General features: G+C 48.8%; 1 protein-coding gene across 1 annotated transcript in view; it reads right to left on the bottom strand.

The window, feature by feature from the left end:
- Window positions 1-1,750: 1,750 nt before the first annotated feature.
- RBM47 (RNA binding motif protein 47) overlaps window positions 1,751-19,032 on the bottom strand; it is a 169,618-nt gene continuing 152,336 nt past the window's right edge. Inside the window, exons 5-8 of the mRNA XM_055139465.1 lie at window positions 12,710-13,902; window positions 11,183-11,386; window positions 8,028-8,236; window positions 1,751-4,220 (exon numbers count right to left, since the gene is read on the bottom strand). Coding sequence (XP_054995440.1) covers window positions 3,984-4,220; window positions 8,028-8,236; window positions 11,183-11,386; window positions 12,710-13,871 — 1,812 coding nt within the window. The 5' untranslated portion in view covers window positions 13,872-13,902 and the 3' untranslated portion in view covers window positions 1,751-3,983. The remainder of the gene's footprint in view (window positions 4,221-8,027; window positions 8,237-11,182; window positions 11,387-12,709; window positions 13,903-19,032) is intronic.

Consider the following 19,032-nt stretch of genomic DNA (forward strand, 5'->3'; position numbering starts at 1 on the left):
TGCAAAGTGAACTTGGCCAGTCACCTACCCGCCCCGCCTCCTCCTACCAAGCTCAGGAGATGTCCATCGCAGCCTCAGAAAGCCTTGGAGGCCAGGGAAGCATCACACAGTCATAGCATTTATCCCCCACTGACTACTCCTTATCTGCCCCGCCTTTGTTCTCCCTCCGGAATGTGCAAGATTAATGTTGGCTTTGTTTATGCCCGTGGCAGCCTCTGTGCCTAGAACAAAGGCCAGTGACCAGCAGGAGTCTAATACGCATTTCTTTATGATCCAGTTTCGAACAAAATCAATCAACCCCAGATTCCGCGGCTTTGAAGGGTGTCTAAGCCATTCTCCCAGAACGCAAAGAAATCAGCAGATCTTGTGCTGGTAAACACTGTCATCTTGGGAAGTTTCCTGGCTTCTCCTGCCTGGGAAGAAGTGGTGGGGTGGGGGGTCGGGGGGGAGCTGGGGTCTCGGGGGAGGGGGTAATGGGTATGGTGTTGGAATTATGTGTCTGAGAAACCATTATTGGTGCTATTATAAACCACGGGATCTCAATAAAAAGTTGGAAAAATGAAAAGGTCCCTCTCCTTTTAACAGGAAGCAGGAAGTGAGAATTCTAAGGAATATGGGTCGGGAGGCCACAACATAGGTTGCTCAAAAACCAGAAAACACAATTCTTAGATTTTAGAAGCAATGACAGAGACAGCCTAGCACTGTCCCTTGACTCCTCTGATGGGCCCTGTCTGAAGTGAGCGAGTCTCTAGCAGGGAAGGAAGCATTTGGTGAAACTTGTGCACTCTGAAAGAGAGAAACCAAATGACCTTGATCTCTGGTGACCTTTGGCCCATGTCCAAGGAGGAAGACTCACAGCAACTCAGGTGCCTACCCAGGGCCCCCAGGCATCAAGCCGCTGGGCTCCCGAGTGAAACAGTGCTGGGAGCAGTGACACAGGCCCTGCACATCCTAATCTCTACGTGAGATTTGAGGGGACTGGGGTCTCCAACCTCCGAAGCCTAAGTTTGTTTAATTCCATTGGTAGTTCCCAATCTTTACTTAAGCAGCACCCCCACCCCCATGGTACTTCTAAAGGGGTCAGAGATACCGAATAAAGGGCAGAACTTATCTGGCAGGGGGTCAACCCGAGTTTGATTTCTAGCACTGCAAAATGGTCCTCTGGACCCTGCCAGGAGTGAGCACAGAGCTAAGAGTAAGCTCTCAGCACTGCTGGGTATAATCCGCCAAAGCATCGCTGCCACCCCCCCCCCCCATAGGAAAAAAGAGAAAGGAAGAAAACCAGCATACACAAACACAATTTAAAATAAGGCCTTGCAACTGCTTTTTAAAGAAAGCTTTATTTACCACATACATCCCACGAATGTATTGTAAGTGGAGCAAGAGCTAAATAAATTTAAAAGCTTTTCAATACCAGCCACTAAAGATAACTAAACTACCAGCATGTCTGAAAACAGAGAATTCTAAAACTTTTTTTTTAAAACATTTATATCGTTTGTTCTTAACCCTAAAAAAAAAAAAAAAAAGACAAGTTCACATTTCAAGTTATAAACTTACCTCACTCAGTAGTGTATGTGAAATGGTTTTAAAACAATAAGAAAAGAAAGGCTGTGGAAAGGAGACTTACTGATACTTATCCTGGTCATGCCACCAACATTTGCTTTTAAGGTAGTTTGGTAGTTGCCAGGATAAGTTATCATTCATCATTCCCTCCCTCCCCCCCATTTACTTTATTTTTTCTCTTTTGGCAAATAATTTATAGGCACATGTAAAATACAGTAAGACCCCTGGCCCAGTGTCCTCCAGAGAACCTCTGCACCAACCCTACGTGGGAGAGAGGGCGTTGAATTGCTTTCACACAAGGTCAAGGCACAAGGATGGCTCTAAACTGTGTCTGGTGGGCTGACTCGTTCCCAAGGACTCGAGCCAAGCTGTGGCTGCAGGGGATATCACAGAGATACTGCACAATCACTTGATGTCACATAAGAATGATGAAAAGGAATGTTAGGAATGTTTAAAGGCCTTGCGGGCACTCAATAATTTTATAGAATAGTTAAATAAATATTGCTTATATATAAAATATCATCTCACCCATAAAGGGGGGAGGAGGAAGGGAGAGAAGAAAGGCCCTTAGGGAAAAATCTCTTAATTTAAAATTTAAAACAAAACTGAAATATCTGTGAATGGCATGGTCCTATTATTTACTCCAGAAGAATTCCACCATTAACCCATTAACCCAAAACTCAGTAGGTGGAATAATTTTGATAGATCTCTCTTATGATACAATAACACAACCTTTGCACACCTCACAGGACCTTAAAAACACAAACAAAAAAAACCCAAAACCAAAAAAAAAAAAAAAGTTCCAAGTTGATGTTTCATAAAGTAGATGACAACACTTAACATTTTGCTGTATTTTACATTCACTCTGCTAAACAAAAGCCTTTAAAATAGGCACAAAACACTGCAAAAAAAAAAAAAAATCCCCCGAAAACATTTGCTCCCCCAATACAACCAGCCTTCTTAATAACATTGAAATAAAATAAAATGCTTTCATTTTGCACTACACTATGGAGTATGAACCACAACAACAACAATAACAACAAAACAACTACAGGGGAGAATTAGGAGATATTTACAAACTCTGCCTGGATGCACAGGACCCAGTGGTTCACCTGAGCACAGGGCCACCTACAGCCAAGTAGCCACGCCCTGTTCAATCATATTTCCAACACCCTTGATGGCCAGACAAGATAAGGCAACCAGAAGTATAACTTTCTGCAACAAAGAGTTCTTGGGAGGTGGGGGGGGCAGGGGTCCTCTAAAATAACATTCTCTGTCTCTACAAAACTCAGACTTCAAAAAAGAAAAAGTGAACAAAATAAAAGCATTAGAAATGGACTGAAAAGGACTTTGATACTCTGAACAATTAAACAGCTATGCAAGGATGTCTTCTGCAAACTATTCAAATTTTGTGCTTATACATACTCCGCTATTACCAAGACCTCCCCGACCCAAACAAACAACAGAAAAAAAAAAAAAAACAACTCCACAAGGACCACAGCAACAACAACAAATCCCAAGAAGTATGAAAGTAACCCACATTTTCTCTACCCGGGGAAGTCTACAAATGCCCAACTAAACTGGGCGGGGGAGGGGTGGGGGCTGGGAGGGACGGTGATGATGAGCAAAGGCACAAGATGCTAAAGCTTGAGGGGCCCAGGATCACGGCGACAGGAGGGAGAACGTTCCAGTGTTTGGACTCAGAAGCGTGACAAGTCTCTTCAACGCTGGCTTAAGGACAGAGACGGAGTGCTGAGTTGCTCTTAGAAAACAGAACCATCGCGGATAACACGTGGTAACACCGTCAACCCTTAGTGCCAGCAGGAATAGAGGTCTGACTCATTTCAAAATTGCACTTTCCAGTATAACTTTTAAAATAATTGTTTCTTGTAGTATTTTAAAGCACTATTGTTTCGTATCTTTAAATAGTGAATATATTTCTCAAAATAAGACCCTTTAGTGGCTTGAGGGTGCCTATTTTTAAAACCTAGAGTTGATATATTATTGCAGGTACTACAAAATAGAAATCTCTGGAGTGCAGACATTAAGAAAATAACCTTCATACTGAAAATATATCCTTAAAAATACAAAAACAAAAAAAACCTCTATACAAATGTACGACGGCATACAAATCTTTTAAGAGATGGTATTAAGGCACGAGCCTGCTGCCAGTCTCTTGGAAATGGACACACGCAGGCCTGCTAAGTTGAAAATAAGTCTTAAAAAAAAAAAAAGGAAAAAAAATAAAACCCAAACTAGTGAAAACTTCATGAGTATAAAAGATTTCAGTATGATATAGAATAACATTCTTCACTTTCAGGCTTCGTCTGGGTGCTAATCCAACATGTGCTTTCTTCATAAATAGGAAAGGGGTTCCTTCAGGGGGAGCCCGGGCGTGGGCTCCGCGCTCGTGGGCAGGCTCAGTATGTCTGGTAGACATCGTGGATGGGCACCTGAATAGCAGCAGCGGGGAAGGCCTGAGGTATGTAGCCTGGGTAGCCGCCGTAGACAGCTGCGGCGGCCGCGTTCTTCTGTAGTGTGGCAATTGTGGCTGTGGCCGGAGCAGCGAAGGGGACATAGCTGGCTCCATAGAGCCCAGCAGTGGGAATTCTCTGAACATTTGGAGCCACCGTGTACACTGGAGTTATTGGGCGGCCCTGGGGAGAGAGAAGAAGAGATCCTTACTAACGGAGTGTCTGCCCTATCTGTCCACCCACCACTGGCCCATCCACCTATCAATCATCTACCCACCATTCATGCATGCACCTGCCATCCATCCGCACACCCACCCACTCAACCACCTGCTTGTTCATCCATCCATCTGCCTAACCACTCATCCATCCATCCATCCATCCATCCATCCATCCATCCATCCATCCATCCATCCATCCATCCATCCATCCACTTATCCTTCCATCTATCCATCCACCATGGATGTTTTTTCATGTATGCATCCATTCATCTACCTGACTTCCAAAGGGTGGAGTTGGGAGAGGTAAAAATAAGCTTTCGGGCCAGGAAGGCATCACGATAAACCAGTAACTGTCACTCTAGCCAGGTGTGACTCCAGTCTAGGTGGCGTGGAAAGGTGGGGTTGTGTCCTCAAGGCACATTCAGATTCTAATGGTGCGAGGGAGAAGACCAGATGTTTGAATGCTCTAGGGTCGCATTCTCCAGCCTTTCTCCCCCTGTGGACCAGCACCTCATGTCCCGCATACTGGTCCTATGACAAGATTAAAGACAAATTGTTCTAGGAGGTTCGATGATTTGGGCAGCAGGAGAAAGTATCTCCAAAGTGGTGACAATTAGGCTGGGATTTGAAGGCTGAGGAGGGGTTTTTACAGGAGGAAGTGGGGGAAAAACACCCACATGACAGCTGCCTTACTGTGGGTGCCTGCTCTACACCCCCTCCTCCCTGAAAGTGAAACATCTATCAAGTTTCTGGAACAAGGAAGAGCCTCAATTGCATTAGTTCCCAAAGTACTTGCTGTGTAGCTGATATCCCTGTGCGTCTTCAAAGTTAACAGCTCAAGTTACAAGAAATTAAATTTACACAAGCATTTCTGAAATTTCTGATAAAGAAATTCATTATCATTCATTTCTAATGCCTGCAAATAGGGGTGTTTACCTTGGGATCTCAAAGGGAAATGATTACTCCAAGAACTTCCAACCTCACAGATTTGTTAGGAAGAGAGAATTCCAAGAAGCCAGTCTAAGCAAGGGACTCTTAAGTCAATACCAACAAGGACATTTTATTTGTATTACTTGTAAAGCCACATGAAATTTCTTGGAGTGAGTGGGGTAGCTCCTAAGCAATGCTCAGGAAACCAGGAACTACTTCCAGTGATACTCTGACAACCAGGCCAAATGCTCAGGTCCAGAGGTGCTAGGGCCATAAGGCCTCAGCAGCCTTTCTGTGAGAGAAGCAGCAGAGGGGATGAAACTTGGGACCTTGTGCATATAAGGTACGTGCCTTGACCCCATACCATCCCCTGGCTTTTGTACAAAATATTTCACACAAAAAATACAGGAGAAGGGCCAGATAGATAGTACAGTGGGTAGGGCACTTGTCTCGCATGCAGCTAAAAGTGGTTTGATCCCTGACACCCTACATGGTCCCCTGCACAATGCTGGGTGTGTGACTCCAAAACCCGAAACACGCCCCCCCCCCCCCCCGCCACTAGCACCAAATTAAAAAAGCCCCAGGGGGGAGGAAGAGCCAAGGTGTCCTACTAGAAAATTGTGGGAGGTCCATTCCCAGCAGCTTCATGGAGAACGGTGTTCTCCACCCATCAGGGGTGCTTACAGCGCTGCTTTCTCTGCTGCAACTTGACAGAGAATATATCAGGAGAGAGAGACCGAAATACAACAGAAAATGCAGGCAAGGCATAGTCCTAGATCTGGGGGAAAAGCACCAAGACCATGAGCAGTACAGAAACAGCAATGTCCATCCAGGCTAAAAATAAGCCATTCTGCAGGAGATAGCGAAGGAGCAAAACCTCTACAGAGGGGGGCCGAGCGATAGCACAGTGGGTAGGGCATTTGCCTTGCACGAGGCCGACCCGGGTTCAATCCCCGGCATCCCATATGGTCCCCCAAGCACTGCCAGGAGTAATTCTTGAGTGCAAAGCCAGGAGTAACCCCTGAGCATCGCTGGGTGTGACCCAAAAAGCAAAACAAAAACAAAACAAAACAAAACGTCTATAGAGGAATCGACTGTAGAGCAAATTCCCACAAAAAGACTGAATAGGACCCCGAGGCCAACAGCCAGTGCCCACTGACTGAAGGCAGAAGCTTCTGTGATCCAGAACTCGGTTCTGAGGCCTGGAATTGGGGCCGGGCCATATGTAACACTATGTGCTAGAAACAGAAGTCCATGAGTGTCTTTATGGGGGGGGGTAGGGATGTGGGACCTCACCTTGGTGTGTTCAGGGCTTACTCCTGGCTCTGTGCTCAGGGGTCACTCCTGTCAGGGCTTGGGGTACCACGTGGGGTGCCATGAATCAAACTAGCTGCATGCAAGGCGAGTGCCCTGCCTGCGAGACAATCTCCGTGGCCCCAGAAGTCCATGAGGTTTGTTCCCAGAATTCTGCTAGTGAGGCTGGCAGATGACCTTCAGGCCTTCCTAGTCAGTCCAAAGTAGTAACGATCCTGACTGTCAGGATATGACTCCCCAGCTGAGAGTCACAAATGACCTCCTCCTTTCTTGGTTTTAGAAAATCCTGAACTAAAGAACACTTGATAACATATTAACGAAGGAAAAAAAAAAACTTTTACTTGTAAGTAACTTTCTGAATAACAAAGTCAAGACTGGTGATCAAGGGGTGGGGGTGGAGGTGGGGAGAGAGAGAGAGAGAGAGAGAGAGAGAGAGAGAGAGAGAGAGAGAGAACAGTGGGTAGGGAGTTGGCCTAGGTATGTGGCAAGCTGGCTTGATCCCTGGCACTGAATTCAACCCCTGGTCACCTGAACACCGCCAGGAGTGACTTATGAGCACAGAGCCAGGAGTAAGCCCTGGCTCACCGCTGGTGTGCACTCATCCAACAACAACAGCAACAAAGAAAAAGAGAAAAGAGCCTCAAAACACTCCAGAGAAAGATACACGATGAGCAAAGGAGGGGGGGCTGCACTGGGAGAGATCAGAGCAGCCCCCCCCCCCCAGCAAGAACAGCTCCCAGGCGTCCCAAGCTTCCATTTTCCATCCCTGCAGATGCATATGCAGAGAGCAGGTGTGGGGACTGGAGCAAAACCTCCAGTGCTGGATGTGGGATGTGGAATGTGAATGGCCTCACTGGACCAGAGCTCAGCTCCTTAACTGTAACAGCCAGAGTTAAAAATGCTCCAGTGTCGTAAATAAATCTCACCCATGCCCCCCACCCTGGAAAAACAAAAAAAGAAAGGGAAAAAAAAATCATGCCTGAGTTGCCGACACTGTGAGAAAGGGCATGGGCTGTTTTGGCCTCCTGCCATTGGTCTTGAATGGTGATTAATAGGAGTAATTAATATGGCAGCAGAATTACTACTTAAAATCTCTGTCCTATCATAAATTATATTTTTAAAAATTTCCATCATTTGTCATGACATGGCTCTACTGGAGAGTGAGCACACAGGAAGCTCTCCTGATTCGAGTGAATCTGCCAGAGACACTGCACACACCACACACACACACACACACACACACACATGTACACTGACACATAGACACTACGTACACGCACATGGACACACACATGCACAGAACACACACATGGACACACACACATGCACAGAACACACACATGTACACTCAAACATGCCTGGACAAAGATGCATATATACACATTTGCATCACAGGCACACATATGCACACTCACATGACTCACGTGCACAGACACGTACACAGACACATATGCACACTGACACACATGCATGGCAACAAACGTGCACGGACACTCACACCCCACGGCAGCACAAACCCTCCTCCCACCTGGAATGGTGGCGGCGTGGACACGGCCGGGATGATGGCCGCTGTGGCGGCAGCGGCAGCGGCGGCGGCAGCCGCACTGGCCGGGTCGGGCTGCACCGCGATGGGGCTGATCATGTGTTCCATGGTATGGATTTTGCCATCTTCGAGCATTTTAGGAGCAGGCGCGGCCTGGAACATGGAATACTGAGCCCCGATGGCAGGGATGGCCACTGCAAGAGACGAGAGAGCCGGTCACGCCTTTGGTTTCAAAAGGAAAACGAGTGACACAAGCCACAGGCCTGGTCCTGCCAACAGAGCCCAGGGGTGAGCCGCAATCTCCACACAGGCCACTGGGCCTCCCGCTGGACGCCAAGTTAGGGTCCCCACGTCCACGCTTCCTGCTCCTTCCACTGAGAAACCCTCTGCGGCGTCTTCCAGCAAGCACGGTGTGCCGGCACCGGGAGGCAGGCTCAGAAAGAGTCAGCCCGCCCTTCCCGCCACACCCCCAGCCCCGCTCTCCTGCAGGTGGGCACCCATTTTTTTCAGCAGCAATGGCTGCTGAGGGCTTCGTCAGAGAGCTCAGTCCTGTGTACATCTCCTCCCCCACGCCCCGTCTGTGCTTCGGGGGATGATCCTTGCTGACCCCAGGAAAAACAGGCTGGAAATGGAAGATTCCCTGATCTCTGCTCCTAGAGGGAATCGAGATTCACACGCAGTGACAGAAGGCCTGTGTGTGACCAGGATGGGGAAATACAGCAGCTTTGAGGAGAGGGGGGTGCGGACGTGTGTGCTAACGGGTAAATAGAAATAAGAAGTACAGACACAAAAAGACTCTCTTTTAAGGCCTTTCTCTCACTTGGTACTACTTGAGTGGAAGCTGGCTGGCTGGAAGGTCCAAAGAGAACCCCTGTTGGTAATCCAGGGGTTCTCAACCTTTTTCCCCATAAGCCCCCTCCACAGGTTTTTAGCTGGGGCCCCCCAAGGTGGATCCTGGACCCACCAATCAATAAAATGCACTGAAGATCAACCCACTGTTTGCCCTCCCTTTCCCACCAGACACTCTCATGCCTGGATGTTTCACCACAGATGTTTCACCTGGATGTTTCACCCGTTCTCTAAAGTGAAAGTTTTCGACTTGGAGATGAATCAGAAAAGGAGCAGGGAATGGGGGCTCAGAGAAAAGCTGTGCAAGGACCCTGCGTGGGGCCGACACTCAATGTGTGTGTGTGTACTGGGGTGCCCGGTGGACCATATGGGATGCTGAGAATCAAACGTGGGTCGGCCATGTGCAAGGCAAATACCCAACCTGGGGTACAATCTCTCTGGCTCTTGTAGTTCAATCTTGAGTTACTGCAGCTTGTCAATGGGACTCTTCTCCCCAAGAGTCGAGGAGAACAAGCCCTACATTCTGGCTCTGTCTGATGCAATCACACAGAAATACTCTGTTTTATACTGCTGAGTGCATCAAGGGCACTCATAGGAAGACCCAGTCGAAGAAATTACTTAACTAGGGGCTGGAGTGATAGCATAGCGGGTAGGATGTTTGCCTTGCATGCGGCTGACCCGGGCTGGATTCCCAGCATCCCATATGGTCCCCTGAGCACCGCCAGAGTGATTCCTGAGTACAGAGCCAGGAGTCAGCCCTGAGCATCGCCGGGTATGACCCAAAAAGGAAAAAAAAAAAAAGAAATTACTTATCTAAACAAATGGCAGAACTTTCTTCAGAAACAACTTTTGTTTTGTTTGGGGCGACACCTGGCTGTGCTCAGGGATCACTCCTGGCAGGCTCAGAGGACCTATGGAGAGCCGGGGATTGAACCCTCATTAAAAGAAAAAAAAAAATCACAAAATTGCATCAAAAGAAATTTGTTCTCTTTGCTTTGTGTTGCCAGGAATTGAACCTGGGGTCTCGCACAATGCAAAGCAAGTGCTTTACCACTGAGCCACCTCCTCAGCCGAAAGAAAATAGCTTTTCAAACTGAATGGCCCGGGGCCAGGAACAGTCCAGGGGCGAATGCCTAGCATCGCCAGCTGCAGCCGAAGGCCCCCCGGCACCATCGAGTAGTCTATGGCACTGCAGGACCCAAACAGCAGCCTTGGGCCTCTTGCATTCAACCACCAGCTCAGCTGGCCAAGAATGAGGGTCCCCCAGGCCTCCCAAGTCCCTCTTGGGAGGCCCCCCAATAAATTCAGAAGGAAAATAAAACGCAATCAACCCTAAGTGATCGACGCCAATGAGATCAATGCATCGATTTCTTGCCCCGGTCTGAGCAACAGGGTAAGGAGTACACTGTTTCCGACTAGAAGAAAGCTGGGCACAGTAGGACAGGGCAGTGTCACTGAGCCCTGCGATTCCCCCCTGTGAACCAGGAAGCCTGGGGAGCCTGTCCTCCTCTTCCTCTCCTTTCCACAGTGTGTGGTTTGCCTGGTGTGTGCTAATTGGGGACTTTGTGCTCTACAAAGGAGTGAAACAAAGAGTTCCAGCAAGTTCCTTACAGATTAGGATCAGAAAGCCCTGCCTCACATTAGGTGGCCGATGGCACTAATAAACGTTGGCAAACTGGTTTGTGGGGCCTAGGGGTGAAAGCAAAGTTCAAGGTTCTTGGCTTGAATTACTGGAGACTTCCCTCCTCCCCTCCCCCTACCTCCACCTCCCTCCCAGTTCTCCGAGCCAGCAGCAGGAGGAAATGTGAGTACTGGAAATTAGAATCCAGGGAAAAAAACAGCTGTAAAAACTTTCACCGCAGGCTGGTTCCTGGGTGCTATTGGCTTTTGAAGACGAGGATGAGGCTTGAACAGTGCTGTCTGCAACCCAAGAGGGAATTTTCAGGCCCCCTGCCCACCCACCCTCAGTGACGCACATTCAGTGCCATACTCTGGGCCCACAGAAGCCCCAGAAAGGGAAAGACATTTCAGAGCTGGCAGAAGACACAGAAGAGCCCAATGTGCCCCACACGCTCCACTGCAGAGTCCGGAGTGGAGCCTCGGCACTGGAGACACACGAGGAAAACAATCTGCGTGGGAACGTGGCGCTCAAACCTGCTCAGTGCTGAGCGCAGGAAAGCCCCAGGGTTTGCCCAGCGCAGACCAAAGACCCAAGACAGGAAGTGGAGTGACTCCAAACGCAGGATCGGGCAGAGGCTGAATGGACGCGTCTCATCCTGGTTCATACTGACCTGTCCCAGGCTGGATGGCCACGGGGTTGACTGCGGAGATCTCCAGGTTTGGGACGAGCTCATATCCCTTCTCCTGCTGCTTTCCTTTCCCTTCGTGATATCGGCTGTATATGCCTCGGCCAGCAGAGTATCCCCCCAGGTAGGAGCCCCTGGGCCCTGGGGCTCTGTTGCCAGCTGCACCTCGACCCCGGCCTCGTATGCTGCCTGCTTATAATAACAACACAAAACACAGTGAGCCACCGAGCCCCTGCGATGGTTCCTGGGGTGACCTTGACTCTGACACTGAGCATTTAGGGGCCTGCGCTCTCGCTCGCTTGCTGAGACTAGGCGGCTCTCCCACCCACAAGCTGCTAACGTGCTTCCAACGTCCTGCCCTGACTGGATGCCCATCCCAGGGTGTCTGCTTCGAGTAACAGATGAAGACGCAGGGGAAGAGCCGAGCGTCACAACTCGGTCTATCAAGAAAGCAGGCCTGGAAAGGGGCCCCCCTAGATTCACCTTCCTCTTCTCATGTGGGAGAAAATGGGCCACAGGGAGCTTCAGGGGCCCCAGGAAAGTTAAGTCACTTCATGGAAAGGCGGCTCCTGCCCATTATTTCCCAGGGCAGTGCCGGCTAACTTTACACCCAGACCCTATTTTATCTATCTATCTATCTATCTATCTATCTATCTATCTATCTATCTATCTATCTATCTATCTATTTATTTATTGCTTTTTGGGTACACCCAGAGATGCTCAGGGGACCATATGGGATGCTGGGGATCGAACCCGGGTCGGCCGCGTGCAAGGCAAACGCCCCACCCGCTGTGCTATCGCTCCGGCCCCCAAGACCCTATTTTATTTTAGATTCTTTCTACCCTTCCCCATCTTCCCCAACATAAGCAGACTTTATTTTTTTATGGGCAGACTTACAACTTGTTTCTGTTTTGGCTACACTCGATGTTCGGGCTCTGCATTCAGGCACCACTCCCAAGTGAGGCTGGGATGAGGCAGGCCCCAAACGCAGGGCTGGGGATCAAGCCCAGGTCTAACATGTGCAAGGACTTCACTGGGCTGCACTCTCCCCAGGCCCACATAGGTCCCTTTCGTTTCTGCCTTGGGTCCCCATCTAGCGGTGCTCAGTGCTTACTCCTTGTTGTGAATTCAGGGACCACCTCTGGCAGGCTCTTGGTAGCACCTGGGGTGCTGGGAACGGAACCTCAGTCGGCCACGTGCAAGGCAAATGCCCTGCTTGCTGTACTCATCGCAGATATTAACCTAAGACCCCTGAGAGCGGGAAACTGGCCCTCAAATCGTGCACACTCTCCTCTGACACCTACGAAGGCCCTAGAACCTACTGCCACTGTCCTTCGTCAGCGGTGGGGGAAGGGGGAGAGAGGGAGGGACGACCTCCACCTCCAGGGTCCAGCAAAGAGCAGCGCGCAGAACCCAACCAGCCCATAGCGAGGACCCTCCCCAGCCCCCCCTACCCTTGCTCCAGTCTCTCGGGGTGCCCCCGGGGACGGGGACAGAACGGCCCCCACTAACCTTTCACGAAGTAGTCCCGGTTGGGCCCGATGAGCGCGTTGTAGGGGTAGCCGTAGTAGGCCAGCGTGTAGGGGTCGCAGGAGTAGACGTAGCCCGGGTGCGGCACGGCCGCCGCCTCGGCCACGCCGCCGCCGCCGCCGCCCTTGGCCGCCTTCTGGTAGCGCGAGTACTGCTCCTTGTCCACGGGCTTGGCCAGCGTGACCTCGAGGCACGAGCCCTCGAGCTCGGTGCCGTTGAGGCTGTTCATGGCGTGCACGGCGTCCTCGCGGCTGGCGAAGTGCACGAAGGCGTAGTCGCGGATCTTCTTGACGCGCTCCACGCAGCCCGGGTTGAACTGGCCGAAGCTCTTCTTGATGGTGTCCTCGGTGGTCTCGATCATGAGGTTGCGCACGTAGAGGATCTTGACGGTCTCCATGACGTGCTCGTCCACGTCGATCTCGGGCTCGGCCCAGTCCACGGCGATCTGGTGGCCCCAGAGCTGGATGCGGCCGGGCATGAGCTTGCGGCGCGCCATGGCCGCGGCGCGGTGGCTCTCGTACTCCACGAAGGCGAAGCCGCGGTTCTTCATCTTGTCGGCCGCGCTGGCGTACACGATCACGTCCAGCACGCCCTCGGTGACCTTGGCGATCTCCTCCAGGATCTCCTCGCGCTTCTTCATCTTGGGGATGCCGCCGATGAAGAGGCGGCAGTTGTCCACGCTGCAGCACACGCCCAGCAGGCGGCCCGGGCGGATCTCGTAGTTGTTGAGCTCGCGCACGGCGCGCTTGGCCTCGTGCTTGTGGCAGTACATGACGAAGGCGTAGCCGCGGTTCTTGCCGTCGAAGTCCATCATGAGGCGCAGCTCGTAGATGCGGCCCACCGCCTCGAACACGGGCACCAGCTCGTCCTCGTACACGTCGCGCGGGATCTTGCCCACGAAGACCTCGCAGCCGCGCTGCGGGTGCGGGCCCTCCCAGCCGGGCGGCGGCCCGCCGTACTTGCGCTGCCCGTTCTCCTGCACCATGCTGTAGCCCGTGCGCTCCATCAGCGCCAGCAGCGCCGCCTCGTTGGGCGCCCCGGCCACGCCCTCGGGCACCTTGGCCGCTGCCGCCGCCGCCGCCGCCGCCGCCGCCGCCGCGGGCGAGTCGCTGCTCATGGCTGCGGTGGAATCCTCTGCGGTCATAATGTCACAGGCATCCACGGGCGGTGCAGACCTGGGCCGGGGAGAAGCCGGGGAGGTGAGGGCCACGGCTGGGTGGGGGCCGCGACGAACGGTTTCCTGCACCCCTTAGCCTTTCCTCCCCCCACCCCCAGCTGAACCCCTCTTTATGGATGGATGGGGATGGGGATGGAGTAGGGGGTCCGTTTTAAGTGGAAAGAGACACAAGGCAGCCCGCCCTGAACTTGCAGCAGCTCTGAAACGGAATTCAGTGAAGAGGCCCAAGGGCTGTTTTGCAAAGTGACTTGGGGCAGGGGGGAGGGAGGGAGGAGGGGGAGGGGGAGAGAGGGAGAGAGGAAGAGAGGGAGAAAGGGAGAAAGGGAGGGAGGGAGAGAGAGATCAGAGAGAGTAAGTACTTCCGCTTATTCAGTACCCTAAACTACAATACAGAACCCGCTTGCCTTAGTGAAAACCCCGCTTTAAAAAAAATTATTTTATTTTTTTAAATTTTACTTTCTTCACTTATGGGGGCAGCAAATGGCAACATCTTTTGCTTAATCCCTGCACTGGAAACTCAAATTGATTTTCTTTTTTAGCACACAGCTGCGTAATCCCATTCATTTTGTGGTGATGGTTTTGGCAAACCCAAGTCTGTTTCTCTGCTGTCTTTATTTTACAGCCCAGCTCACTGGGGAATGAAAGTAGAGCGATGCGTGACTGCTATCGAGGGACAATTTGAGGGTTTTCCATGAGAGAAACAAGCTGCGCTGTAAAGCGTTTTGCAGGGCACAAATGGAAAACCCACAACACCAACCATCTTGCAGAGAAGAACTGGTGGGTCTGATTTGTATGGTACTATTCAGGCAAAACTCTTAGTAGGAGCCGTTTCTATACTTTTGAATCAGCCCACAAAGCGTTGAATCTGGGAGTCTTGTAATGCAGGAGCCACCTGGCCAGCCAGCCACACTATCACTTTCAGAACTGTCACATGTGCTATGTATTAATTGATCATAATCGTCTTAGGTGGTAGATGGTATTATTAGGACTAATTTGTCTGTGGGAAATGGGTTCAGACAGGTTTCATGAACTGTCCAGTTCCCATAGCAAAGATCCGCCCCTACCAGGACTCCATTCCAAATCCTCTAGGGCTCGTACCCCCATTCTCTTCCAAGAACGGTGCTGGTGCTGCGCAACCAGATTCTTAGTGAGTGAGGGGGTTAAAGATGGCACCCCTGACATGTGGCTACCAAGACCGGAACTGGGGCTGGAGCAGTCGGTGAGCTGAGCTTTGCACTGTATTGCATTTTAATTTAATATTAAATAGCTACTCATGCCCATGCACATCGAAACTGCCACTCATGGGGCACAGCGGGTAGGGTGTTTGCCTTGCACGCGGCCGACCTGGGTTCGAATCCCAGCATCCCATATGGTCCTCTGAGCACTGCCTGGGATAACTCCTGAGTGCATGAGCCAGGAATGACTCCTGTGCATTGCCAGGTGTGACCCAAAAAGCAAAAATAAATAAGCTGCCACTCATACGGCACAGGATCAGCAGAAGTGACTTGGAAGTTGTAATGCAGTATCATTCCTAATCGCTCTAGTGCTGTGCTTTTGTCATGCAGGGCTTGAATGGTTTTTTGCTAAAGGCTTATTTCATGTTTTGGGCCACACAGGTATTTTGTTATAAAATTTTATGCATGTTATGGGAAGGAAATTTTATGGACAATCAAGTCAATAAACCTAGAAATTATTATAATCCTCTCCAATGGTAGCCATAAGACAACTTTTTGTTTTTTAGAAAATAGGCTTGGGAGAGGAGAGAGGCTGACAGCTTGGCTTCTAATAAAGTCACATCCGGTTGTTTTACTTTGTTTTATAAATTCTCCTCCTTAATTAATTTTTTAAGGTTTTTTTTTTTGCCCTTTTGGGTCACACCCAGCAATGCTCAGAGTTGCTCCTGGCTCTGTGCTCACGAATTACTCCTGGAGATGCTCAGGGGACCATATGAGATGCTGGGATTGAACCCAGGTGGACAGTGTGGAAGGCAAACACACTACCCCTTGTGCTACCTCTGGCTCTCCGTGTCCTTTAAACTTTGTAAAAAAAAAAAATGTTGATGGGGCTGGAGCAATAGCATGTTGGGTAGGGCGTTTGCCTTGAATGCTGCTGACCTGGGTTCAATTCCCAGCATCCCATATGGTCCCCTGAGCACTGCCAGGAGTAATTCCTGAGTGCAGAGCCAGGAGTAACCCCTGTGCATTGCCAAAAAGCCAAAAAAAAAAAAAAAAGTTATGATGAGCCCGAGTTCAGCGGGTAGGGTACTTGCTTTGTACAAGGTTCACTTGGGTTTAATCCCTGACACCCCATTCGGACCCGTGAGTTTCCATCATGAGTGATTCCCCAAAACAAACAAACAGATTGTAATGGTTGAATGAGGTTTCACCTTTAAACAAAACATGTACCATTAAAAAAAAATAAATGTACTACTGAGAACTGTATACAACAACAATAATTCCAAGGATTATTATGGTGAGTTTAAAAAACACATACAGAAAACAAACAAACAAATAAAAAAAAAACCCAACAAACCAAAACCAAAAATTACACAGCAGATATCTGAGATGTTTAGTTGCCAGCAGCCAAACCAGTGCTTCTCTGGTTCACCTGCTGTAACCTCAAAAGACAATATATACTTCAGCGAGCAAAGTCGAGGCCGACTTTATCTCTGTGTGAATCCTTGCTCCAACACATCTATGGCCTAGAGCAAGGATACTTAGCTGGTCCATGACTCACTTTCCCTGTCTGTAAAATTAAAATAATAAAACCTTATTAAATTAAAAAAAAACCTTATTCAAGGAGGAGTTAATACAAACAAAGCACTTTGGATTTTTCCTAGAATAAGCATTGTGCATGTTCAAGAAATGACTTCAGTTCTTATTATCATTCATCCAAACTGGGTAAAAAAAAAAAAATCAAGACTACTTTTTCCCTTCTTGAAATAATTTTGACATTTTCTTGGTTCTTTTAAAAACATATTTGCTATGGTTTTTTGAGTCATATACAGCTTCACTCGGGACTTATTCCTAGCTCTCAGCTCAGGGATCACTCTTGGTGGACCCCTCAGGACCAAATGGGGAGCCAGGGATTGAGCTCTGGTCAACCACGTGCAAAGCAATAGCCTTACCTGCTGCACTATCTCTCTGGCCTCTACTTTTATTTTTTATGATCTTTACTCTTCCAGCATCTGAAAGCTGGTTTGAGGACATATTCATTTATGAAGGTTTCATCCTAGATGAATTTGGAAATGATGCATTAGATCAGAATTAATTATGAGATCTTTCCTTCCTCCCAGAATGGAAGATAAAGAATGCAGGCCTAGAAGGTCATTTGTCCAAGCACCAAAGTATTTATAATCTTTGAACTGGGAAGGACAAGACATTTCATGTATGAGGCAATCTGACGTGTTGTCCTGCATAAAGCAGTGACTAAAGTCTAAAGGGATAGGCCTTATCACTTTTCTGAGATGGTGACATTGATTTTGTTTCCTTTTTCCTTTTTTTTTACATTGTTTTCTTAAGTCTTATGGTGTACTTTGAAACTATCATTTTACATGCTAAAAATTTCATAATTGTTAGACAACAGGAGTCATTCCCATCCTATTCATTTAAACAAAAACGTTTTGCATTCCTGAAATTTGCAATGGCAGCAACAAATGATCTGTTTTTAAAAAGTTATCATTAATTTCTTACATCATGGATTCAAGAAAAGCCTCCCCCACCTCCCAGTAGCTTTCATCATCTAGAATTAAGTGAACCATGTTATGGCCCTCTTTGCTTTTGCTCTTGGCAACCAGCAAATTCAGGGACAAACTTCTCAATTCCATTTTAGTTACTGTATAAACACTGCAGCACACTTATTGCAGGTTCTTACTGGTATAGTTTCAAAAGTTCTATATTCCTAATTGACACGCATGTAGTTATTTATATCATTCATATTATTATTTGTATGTTCTTGAAAGCCATCTCTTCATTTAGGGGCTAGAAAAGAGAAACGTACATATAAGTTTCATGTCTCAATCGGTTTAACAGAGACAAGAAAATCTTAGGTCCACAAATCCCATTCTCCCTAGCTCCATGTCTAATGTAACAAACCAAGTCAAAGACTAAATATAAAAGATAATGTGAATACTTTAAACCAACAAACAAAAGGAATGATACTTCAGAATACAGGAACATATGACATTATTTTGTAGGGAGGGTTTGGGTTACACCATGTGAGCAAAGGGCCTCTTCCTGGACTCCCTGCTAAAAGTGACCCCTGCCATGTGCATTCAGGGAACAATAAGCAGTACCAGGGACTTGAACCAGAGGCATGGCAGAAGGGCTGCGTGCAAAGCAAGGCCTTTTACCTCACTACAGTCAGACCAGAGCTTGGCAAACTATGTGCCTGGGAGAGCTAGCTGATTGTTTTTTGTAAACGGTTTTATAAGAACACAGCCACGTGCCCACCACTCCCCACCATCCCTTTAAAAAACATTATTTATGGTGGATTTTGTACCACAATGACAGGGCAAGACATTGAAAAGGTTTAACAACCTCAGTATTAAAGCTACTCTCCTCACCCTATCCCTTGCCCCTGCCCTGATTTTTGATCCTGATTTTGAGCTCAGGTCTAACCCCTGGGTTCTGTGCTTAGGGACCACTCCATGAGTGATGGGTGACCAAGTGTGGTTCCAGGGTCTGCTGCGTGCAAGCCAAATGCCTTAACCCCTGAGCTACTCTCTGGCCCTCTTTACAAGTCTGAAGTCACTCCAGTCCTCTCAGAGAAGGAAGCTGAGGTAGATGATTCCCAGCTCATAAGCATCAGAGCTGGCAGTCAAACCCCAACACAAACCCCAACAGTCTGGCTCAATGTTTCTACCACAAATGTGTGTGCCCCCTGCAAGAAAAAAAAATTCTTCTTACAATTGCCCCCTGGTGAGGAGCAAATGAGAAGAGAACACAGAGACCTCACAGCAGAATCTAGGACTCAGTACTCAGTGCTGCTCAGGGCATGGGAGCTGAGGAGGTTAAACTGCCACAGAGAGAGGCTGGGATTTGGGTTTGGATCTTGTCCCTATGGAGGCTGACTCTTGTATTGACAGGGAACTGGCAAGAGGTCACCCTAGAAAACTTTGCTCTGGCTT

The sequence above is a fragment of the Sorex araneus genome, chromosome 5, assembly GCF_027595985.1.
Source record: "Sorex araneus isolate mSorAra2 chromosome 5, mSorAra2.pri, whole genome shotgun sequence".
Classification (NCBI taxonomy): domain Eukaryota; kingdom Metazoa; phylum Chordata; class Mammalia; order Eulipotyphla; family Soricidae; genus Sorex; species Sorex araneus.